General features: G+C 38.8%; 1 protein-coding gene across 1 annotated transcript in view; it reads right to left on the bottom strand.

The window, feature by feature from the left end:
* Window positions 1–200: 200 nt before the first annotated feature.
* The window catches only part of DENND6A (DENN/MADD domain containing 6A), a 56,817-nt gene continuing 46,485 nt past the window's right edge, over window positions 201–10,532 (bottom strand). The window contains exons 13-20 of the mRNA XM_006892285.1: window positions 7,019–7,084; window positions 6,868–6,932; window positions 5,728–5,817; window positions 3,246–3,299; window positions 3,032–3,141; window positions 2,825–2,927; window positions 827–901; window positions 201–332 (exon numbers count right to left, since the gene is read on the bottom strand). Coding sequence (XP_006892347.1) covers window positions 201–332; window positions 827–901; window positions 2,825–2,927; window positions 3,032–3,141; window positions 3,246–3,299; window positions 5,728–5,817; window positions 6,868–6,932; window positions 7,019–7,084 — 695 coding nt within the window. The remainder of the gene's footprint in view (window positions 333–826; window positions 902–2,824; window positions 2,928–3,031; window positions 3,142–3,245; window positions 3,300–5,727; window positions 5,818–6,867; window positions 6,933–7,018; window positions 7,085–10,532) is intronic.

Raw genomic sequence — 10,532 nt, 5'->3', positions numbered from 1 at the left:
TGGAACCATCACGGATATCCATTTTAAAAAATAATGCACTAAAAATGTCTGTTTATACAGTACAATCTTTCCCCTCTGTAGCTGGCATTCACAGCTGAGTTCCACTTGTTTGCCCCGGAGACATCTCTTTTGTGCGTTTGGTTGAAATGTCAGTCTGCGTTGGGGTGCATATCCTTCTTACATGAGAATCTTGGCAACTATCACGTCATGCCTGTTTTGAGCAGAATGCCTCGGAGGTCCTCTGGCAATGCTAAGATAATTGTGTCTATGTGTGTCCGCAACTTTTCCATAGTGTCAGGTCTCACAGGTAAACGTTCTCGATCAGCCTGCATCTGCAGAAAGAACATTTGTTGTTGTTAGTGTTGAAAGAACATTTAGGAGCAAAGTATCTTCTCAATTTATAGTAACACGAGTCTCTAGACAGTCTAATGACTTTGAAAGTTTCAGATCTCACTTAGATCAGAATTTACAAAAACTCTGGGGATGAGGAGAAAAAGTCAGGATATGCCATCTAAAGACCATGTTATTTGGCTCAATGAAAGGCTTTGATGTAAAGTCACAGACAATATTCAGGCTTCACCAGAATAAGTGACAATATTTTTGTAGAGCTCTCTAGAGTATTTTTGTAGAGCTCATCAAATATATGGCATCATAATGATCTGCTTAAGTGACCAGGAATTTTATATCATTTGAAGATCTACATTATCAATTGATAGGTCACAAATCTTTTTACTGAAGAAAACTATTGTTGTGGTCCATGGTATATTAAGAGCTGAAATGAGAGGAAATACCTTCACAGAAAGTCTCATCTGCTTTGGCTACATACCAGTTTATTTTTTAGCTTCAATACAAGGTCTACAGTTTCTACTTCTGTATGTTTCTGTATCCACAGAAGTAAGTCCTAGAAGAAGAAATAAATTCAAATCCAGTAAATAGTCCAAAAATACTAAGAGGCTCCATTTCAATAGAAGAGGTGACTGGGATGGACAGAAAAAAAAAGAAACAGCAAAAATAGGGCATTATAGACAAGACAAAGCATTAAAGTACTCATAACTGTAGACATAATTAAGGTTAATAGTCGGTAAATGGATGATTTTCAACATTAGCCAAGTAATAACTGTCTAATACTTAAAAAGAAATGTCATAAAATTCCTCCAAGAGACGAGCCTTTAAGATCAATGAAATACGCGCGCACACACACACACACACACACACACACACACACAAACTGCAATACTAAGTAGAAATTCTGCTCCTCCCTCAAACCAAAACAGTACATACAGGCAGCAGTCACATTAGAAATGTCTGACTTATCGACAACTCCAGCCCTGTAAAGCAGGGATTTGAAATGGTTCTATCATGGCTGATAAAGCAATACAGGAACAGAATGGAATTTTTACAATTTGGCTGATTCATCATGGTAACCAGATGGAAAAAATCCTGTAGGTCAAAGCCCTGGAGTGAGAGCCTGGAAAAGGCATAGCGAGCCCACTGGGAAGTTGCTGCGTAAGACTGGGTTGCCTGCAGCAGAGCAGGGAGCCACACACTCAAAGCAGCAGTTAGCCATCACCTCTGAGTGCAGCACTGCCATTTTAGAGCAGGGACCTTGGAAGCCCTATTCCACTATTACATAAATTTCCTACTCTCTGAAACAAAGGAACCACCCTCTACTCTCAACAAATCCTTCACCTCAATAACCTTCACTTACATAATTTTTTAAACACCGAAAAGGCTCTGAACTTTTTCTTGCATTAAAAAGCAAGGTTAATTTAAGTAAGACACCTGGTCCAGTGGCAGAACTGAAGGACAAACAGGAATAGATCACGTTAGTAATCTGCAGACCGCTAACAATTAATAATTAAGGTAACTGTGAACTTAAGTTTTCCATCTGCAAACTCATTACTTATGGTTGCTTTCCTCATAAGCCTCCTCTCAAACCCGTCACTAGGAGTGTATGATCAGAAAGTTAACAATGGACAAAGACCATCTTAGTATTGTCATCTAAACACAAATGAAAAGAAATTGTTTTTAAAAGCTTCATAAACAGCTGAATTTAAATCCTTTAGTGGTGGTTGTTGTGTACTGTCAAGTAGGGACCAACTATAGCTGACTCTCCAGTAGGTTTTCAGAGGCAGAAAATAACACAGGAGAAGACTGTCCATCCTTCTCCTGTGGAGCAGCTAGTGGATTTGAACTCTGTGCCTTTGGGACTGGAGCACCATTTCTTAACATTAGGCCACCAGAGCTTTATAGCAGTAAGTTATGGAATATGAAAAAGTCAACATAGACATAAGAAAAACTGTGAATATTAACTGAGTAAGAAATACTGGAAAATATCAGGATCTGAAGCTAGACAGCTTGGATTTGAATGCTGGCTCTACCCAGCGGTACACTGGTAAATGTTTAATAAACAGTCTGCAAAAAAAGTCTCGGTTTGTAGCCTTTGTCATATTCTTCAGTGTAAAGGAGCTCTGCTGTTGTAAGTCGTATCTGACTGCACTGCTAACCAATTTCTGTGTGTTGCTAACCAACCCGAGGTCATGGGATGCATGGATGCACACAGTCAGCTCCTGGGAGCCAGTGAAAGTGGGTGTCACTACACTGCTGGCTTTACTACTCAGCAGGGATATGCACTAAGGCCAGTCACCTACCTTCTAAACCTCAGGTAACCTGCAACATATTTACCTCACTGAGCTGCTATGAAGATTATGATGTAGAAAAATTAGCATTCATTTTAAAGGAGTAAAAATATAGTCTTCTAAGGATAGTTATGTTCATTTTCAGTACACAGTGGTTAAAGAGCACAAAGAGGCTGTTTACTAACCTCTTCACAAAGAGCTTCTAGATGGAGTGCTTCCAATTTCTGGGTCATTTCCTTCCTCCGGGTCCTGAACCAGCCATCAAAATTAGGAGATTTTAAAAAATGCCTACAAAAATTTAAAAAATGCATTTAAAAATACAGTTTGACTACTACTTAAAAAAAACAAACAACTCTCTATATATGGATGAAAATAAGAAAAACCAGGCTAACCGGTAAAGTCCAATCCAGTCTCCTTTTATTCTAGAGGTCAGCTGAGGGCCCGTTTTCTCAAGGGTTTTCATAAATTCTTCTGGATGAAACTGTCTTAACTGGGGTGGACTCTAGAAAACAAGGCATGCTATATTTAAAAATTTTGAAATGGGTATACTCACAAGAGTTCACTGCCCTTAGAGAATTCACAGGATGTATCTGAATATATTCATACCTTCCATGGGGAAATACTTTTCTGTAAAGGCATCAAGCTTGCTACATATCTTTCCTAAAAAACAAAAGAAAAAAGTTGGATGTTTTTATCCAGTTTTCAAAAACTTTTACAGATACATCTGCAAGACATTTTTCATCACACACTCTTAATAGATATTAACAACTGAATCACATACCATAACATACATAGCTAAATTTGGACAGAACTAAGGAATCAGATTTTCAAAAAAAATGTAAATAATTCCTGGAATATTATTCAGCCATAGAGAAAAATAAGGTTCTGATATATGCAATAACATGGCTGAACTCTGAAAACTTATAAATTTACATAAACCAGGGGGTTGTATAAAAGTGGGGAGGGGAGGAAAAAGTGAATTATTGCTACTGGGGCACTTTCAGTTTAGGGTGATGTAAACTTCAGGGAATAGGCTGTGGGGATGGTAGCACAATATGGAAAAGGCAATTAAGACCGTGGACTTGTATATATATTTAAAAATGGTAACCTTTATGTAAAAAAAAAAACAAAACCCATAAAAACAACTTAGTATATATATGCACTTATGTGTGTGTGTGTGTGTGTGTATATATATCATCATGATAAAATTTTTTAAAATTCAAGTAAATCTTGTAGAATCAAGACATTTTAATGACTGTAATTAACTTCACTATGTAACAGAAAATATGCTCCATATCTTTTGATCTTTTGTGTTCTCCTTTTTAACACTTCTTAATCCTTTAAACACTTTTTTTAATCCTATGTGGCAAGGATTTTAGGAAACTGAGTGCTCAACAGCTAAGTTCTGGTGAGAAGGAAAAACGTATGTAAAAAACCAAACTCGGAGCACCTCCTGACCACTCCTCATGGCGGCGGAAACTTGGGCGCAGTACGGTGGTGATTGAGTGAGCCTGGTGGGCTGGCGCCGAGCTCTGGCCTGGCCTCCACGTCCTCCCCGGGCTCCGCACTCCTAATGCTTCGCGGGTGTTGAGTCCTTCCCGGCCGGGACAATGGTGAAATATTTCCTGGGCCAGAGCGTGCTCAGGAGTTCCTGGGACCAAGTGTTCGCGCCTTCTGGCAGCGGTACCCGAATCCCTACAGCAAACATGTCTTGACGGAAGACATAGTACACTGGGAGGTTACCCCTGACCAGAAACTCCTGTCCAGGAGACTCTTGACCAAGACCAACAGGATGCCCACTGGGCTGAGCGATTGTTTCCTGCCAATGTTGCTCACTCGGTGTATATCCTGGAGGACTCTGTTGTGGACCCACAGAATCAGACCATGACCACCTTCACCTGGAACATCAACCATGCACGGCTGATGGTGGTGGAGGAACGCTGTTTTACTATGTGAACTCTGATAACAGTGGTTGGACCGAAATCCGCTGAGAAGCCTGGGTCTCCTCTGGCTTGTTTGGTGTCTCCAGAGCTGTCCAGGAATTTGGTCTGGCTCAATTTAAAAACAATGTGACCAAGACTATAAAGGGTTTTGAATACATCTTGGCCAAGCTACAAGGTGAAGCCCCTTCTAAGACACTTGTTGAAACTGCCAAGGAAGCCAAGGAAAAGGCAAAAGAGACAGCACTGGTAGCTACAGAGAAGGCCAAGGACCTAGCCAGCAAGGCAGCCACCAAGAAACAGCAGCAGCAGCAGCAACAATTTGTGTAGCCATCATCAGCCCTGCACAGCCCTTTTACCACCACCATCGCACAGCAGACAATCCAGCTCCAACCCCCTAGCCCCAGTGTGCTCTGTTAAAAATCAACATCCAGCCCTATTTCTTGCCTAAGAGATAGGCTAGGGCAAGGGGTAAGGGTCTTGTTTGGCATCTACAGAACAGCAAGCATGTCATCCATGGTCTGTGCTGATTCTGCATATTCCTCCCATTTGGCAGCTGAGGCACAGAGAGGCACAGACTTGCCCAGGTCAGTGTACAAGTGAAGTGGGAAATGCTAGACTGTAAGCTCCATGAGGGCAGGGATCTGTTTGCTCTCTGATGTGTCCCAAGTATTTGGAATAATACCTAGTACGTAATCGGCACTCAATAAAAAACTTGACTTCGGTTAGTCCCCCCCCAAAAAAAACAAAAACAAAACAAAAACAAAACTCAATGCTGTTTGGTTCTTTTTTACTTTTTAATTTTATTTTCTTATTTTTTCTGTGTGTATCGTCAAATTGAATCTGACTGGTACAGGAGGAGATTGCCCCTCCTTCTCCAGCAGAGCATCTGGTAGATTCAAACTACGTACCTCTGGGACTGAGGTGCAGCTTCTTGCCACTAGGCCATCAGAGCTCCCTTGCTGTTTGATTCTGATTCATATTCAGAGACACCTGGCCTTTTGATTAGCACCATGCTACACACTACATCCCCAGAGCTCATCCACCCACTTCACCCCAGAGCTCACATCACACACTAAAAGTCCCTTACCATTCAGGTACCCTTGAACAAATCACTGAATGAAACACATCTGTGTTTATTAACTTACTAATGGAATGATGAAGCTTTGTGTCAGTTCCAAAAAATAGCGTCGAAGAATAACACTCTGAGCTTCAGCAGGACGTTTCTGTTGTACACCCTTTAAACAAGAAAAGATGACAACCTATATTCTAGTGTCAGGGGAAAGAAAGCAATGGATAATTCTAGAAGTTCCATTACTATCTAAGTATATATTTACACTTTATAAATGTAAAAAAAAATTGTACTTCGCCTTAAATTAACAACATAAATTCATTGTACATTATCCCATGAAACAAAACCTTAGGAAATCTGAGTCTCTAATTTAGTCAGCTTCATTCAGCCAGTATTTAAACACATCAACTCACAACGAAGACTATTTCTATTTCACACTTTCTGTATTATTACTATTTAAAGAGTTCTAAAGATTCTGGCTATTCATTCTACATGGTCGTCTTCAGCTGTTTCACTCACTATTTATTGTCAATTTCCAGGAAGGCTGGCACTAGTGTGTCCCTGAAGCACCTGTATTCCTAGCTCACAATTGCTGCTACTTTAGCCTCTTGATTTGTATCAAGCCTTGTTCAAAAGAGAGGTAACATTTCACATTACTACTGTTATTTTGTTTAACTTGAACTAAGAAATTTCAATTACTCTGTTGTTTTGTTGACTGGCATCCAGCACAACTCATGGCAACTCTCTGAACAAAAGTTCACAGAGTTTCCAGAGGCATGTTGTTTAGGAAGTGGAAAACTTAAAAAAAAAAGGGAAAGAGTCAATATCTGCAAGACAGCAATTGAGCTAGCTGACAAGGGCCAATAAGGTTGTATCAAAAAGCCCATCACTGAAAAAGTTGTGTTTATTCAAGTGGGACCAGGAAGTACCAAGATCTATGTAATTGAGGGATTCAGAAGTGGACTGCATCTACTCTCATCTCCTGAGATAAATCCACTCTCATCTTGCTGGACATGGAACCATTTCTGGAAGTAGTATATGATTAAGAACCAAAGGTAATGAAGAAATCAGTTAAAGCTGCACTGAAGACATTGTGAAAAGTAAGGCCTCAGTAACGGATGGTATTCCAATTGATATGTGTCAACCAACAGAAGTAATCCTGCACATACCAGTCTATGCCAGGAAATTTAAATTACTAATGTGAACAAGTAATTACCTTCTGCAACTGTTTTATAATTTCCTCATCTTTGTTTAGATATGGCTTATAAGAAGTATAGACTCCTAAGAATGAAAAGATAGAAATAAGGTCAGCAAAAAACCTCAACTATCTGTTTAAGTATGTATTTAAAATTTTAAAAAGCTAATACCAGGCTTAGAATCCAGAGTCTTTAGGTTCTTCAGCTTTTTCACTTTGACCTGTTTAGGGATTTCACCTGAAGGAAATATTATAAAGATTCTTAGAGTTACATAAAATTGGAAGTTTCTAAGTTTACTATTTACTAAACCAAGGCTGTCATTTATAGCAAAAGCATTCTTCTTAACAACAATTTACAATTAAGACTTTATTTCTGGTACTTCAAAACTGGATAAAACTAACATTAGATTATAGCAATGGGAAAATAATGAGTTCAAATTATGTAATTACACATGATTTTTCACTAACTTAAAATTTTCCTTTTGTCATTCAACTGTAATTTTAAATCTATATTCCATATACACTTAAAGTTTACATGGCAAACAAATTAAATACTCTTTAATGAAAGGAATAGAAAGCAATGACTGAGTGAGAATGGAGATGCTGTCTTCAAAGATTTTTTTCTAAATGAGGTTTTTGACTGTAGACATTTACGCTACCACTAGGTGGCGACAGTGTGTACCCCATATACAGGTCTGATCTCTAGAAGGCAGAAGACTTCCAGGGTTGAGTAACTTGGGCAGCATATTCAGGGACAGTTGGTCTTGAGCTCAAACGCAGCTACAACTCAGCACCCTTTAGAACAGGCAGAAAAGTGCTTCAAAATAAACACTTGAAAATGTCTCAGACATAATGAATCAAGTATAATTTTCCCTTCCATTCTTTGAATCTTTATTTGTTGGGGTTCTTTTATCTTTGTTTTTTTTTAATTTTATTTTAATGAAACTTTGGATTTCCATTCATTCACTGTTGCACTTTTCTCCCTGCCTAACCCCCCCACCCAGTACACTCTTCACTTTGAAAATTAAAAGAGAAGTTCCCCCATTGTTTTATAATTCCCCCCCCTCCCAATTCCACTCCACTATGTAGCCTTTGTTCTGGACCCCTGTCATTATATCTAATCACATATCCTTTTAAACAGTTTTCTCCCTCATCTGTTTCAATGCAGTATACATTATTTATCCCAAGTTTCTCAGTCTCCCCCCAACCCCGGTATCAGTCCTGTTTTACAGCTGTGGCATTATGCAGTATTTGTCCCTTTGTGACTGAGATATTTCACTCAGCATAATGTCCTCCAGGGTCACCCATTTTGAATAATATTGCATGAGTTCCTTGGTTTTCAATGCAGCATAGTATTCCATTGTGTGAACATACCACAGCTTCTCTATCCATTCATTTGTTGATGGGCACTTAAGTTGTTTCCAACTCCTTGCTATCGTGAACAAAGTCGCGATAAACATGGGTGTGCATATATCTGCTTGGGTGGCAGTTATGGTCTCTTTGGGGTATTTTCCTAGTAGTGGAATTGTTGGGTCAAATGGTATTTCTATTTGCAACTTTTTGAGAAAGCGCCATACTGCCTTCCACAGTGGTTGCAGCATTTTACACTCCCACCAACAGTGAATAAGGGTTCCAGTTTCTCCACAACCTTCACCAGCATTTGTTGCTTGCTGTTCTGTTAAATTTTGCTATTCTGACTGGGGTGAAATAATATATCATATTTGTTTTGATTCGCATCTCTCTTAGAGCTAGGGATTTTGAACATTTCTTCATGTGCTTGTTGGCCATCTGAGTATCTTCCTTGGTCAAGTGTCTCTTCATATCCTGTGCCGATTTTTCAATTGGATTGTTTACCTTTACCTTGTTGTGGTGCTCAAGTATTTTAGAAATGCTAGATATAAGTCTCTTACCAGGCACGTCATTATCAAAAACTTTTTCCCAATCTGTAGCTTCCCTTTTTACCCTGTTGGAGAAGTTTTTGGATGTGTATAGGGATTTGATTCTTAGAAGGTCCCATTCATCTAGTTTATCTTCTCGTGGTTGTAGATTTTTTCTTTGGTTTTTTAAAATTTCTTTTTGAATAAGAGAGAGCCTAAAGATTGAGAGACAGCCTAGAGATGATCTAATTCAATTTTCTTTTGTTAATTCTTTTTTTTAACTTAAAAAAAATTTACACATAATTAAAGTTTGGAATGGATAATGGAGGTAAAATATCTTATTTGCAGTTCTAGGAAGATTAAAGTCTCACTGCACTACTACTACTGTTGTTGTTAGTTGTCATAGTCTTATTGGACTCATTGTGACACCATGTACAACAGAAGGAAACTGTCCAATCCTGTATTATCTTCACCATCATCCAACACTGGAGCCAAGAAGTATTTTTTAACGTATTCCACTTGGAGGGAATGGGGTCAACTTTCAGCATCAAGAGGGTCCAGTCCTAAGAAGAGGACATTATGCTTGGAAAGGTAGAGTCTCTATCATCTTAGAAAGTCCATATGGTGCCAGCAGCAGAACGTTTCTAGAACACGTGCTACATGTGGTTCTGGTGAGGCTTTAAAAGAAAACGATGAACAAGTCTTTGAATAGTGGAGAATGGGTGATGCCTTTTATATAGTGGCAGTTTTTCTGAATTATGTTCAAATATCTGATAGAAGGTAAAACTTGCAAATGATGAACTTGTCTATCTGACTAATGAGATTACCAAGCAAGATCTTAACTGAATTACTTGGTGTGTCCTTGCTGCTTACAGTAAAATACAAGAAGAAAGAGAATTAAAAGAGAACTGTGTAAAATGGCAACAAAACTTAAAATAATTGAAAAATTCTGTTGTACAGACTAAGGATACCTGTCTTAGAATGATCACCAAAGAGAATGCTACATAATTATCAAACTTTTAACCCACCAGCAGCTCCATGGGAGACAGATAGATTATCTTTCCATGCGATTTACAGCCTTGGAAGCCCACTGAAAGTTCACCTGTAAGTCAATTCTGATTCAGACTGCAATGAATACGGGTTAAGGATATCAAGACCGTCACTGATGAATGTAGCCAGGTACAATAGCAGAAAATGTTAACAGCTTAGACTGAACAAAACAGAGAATGGAGAGAATGAAAGGAAAGAAAGTTGTCTGCCTCTTAGATTTCTACACACAAGAACCGACCAAAAGAGCTGAGAAAAGAAAAAGACTATATCCCTGGAGCAGCTTAGAAGTGAACACAACTGCGTGGAAGGAGCACAGGAAACAGGGCTGTCTTGGTCTCAAAGGGTAGAGCCATGATCTCTTGTATCCCAAATAGTGGGGTACAGTCTCCTAGGTTTAGTTTTTGGTTTTTTATTTTCCATTTCCAAACATTTTAATTAAAAATTTCATAGAAAACAATCTTGACCAATAGAAAAAAAATGGAGAACAAAATTTCAAACTCACACGTACTCCAGACTTTCTGAAGTGATTGTCTCAATATAATCTTTAAAGTTTAAGCCAAAAATAATTCCTGAAGACTATTAATGTTACATGATGTTGTTTTGTCCCATCAAGTCTGAATCAACCCAGAGCAACTGTCCAGAAGGTTTTCAGAGGTAGTTAATTGTAGGGGAGAAGACTGCCCATCTTCTTCCCACAGAGCATTAGGTAGATTTGAACCATAAGCCTTTGGGACTGCAGTGCAGTTTCTTACTACTAGA

The sequence above is a fragment of the Elephantulus edwardii genome, unplaced genomic scaffold, assembly GCF_000299155.1.
Source record: "Elephantulus edwardii isolate Elephantulus edwardi_28Jun2011 unplaced genomic scaffold, EleEdw1.0 scaffold00113, whole genome shotgun sequence".
In the NCBI taxonomy this organism is placed as follows: domain Eukaryota; kingdom Metazoa; phylum Chordata; class Mammalia; order Macroscelidea; family Macroscelididae; genus Elephantulus; species Elephantulus edwardii.
The sequence above is the reverse complement of the archived record's forward strand: the minus strand, read 5'-3'. Positions and strand labels throughout refer to the sequence as shown.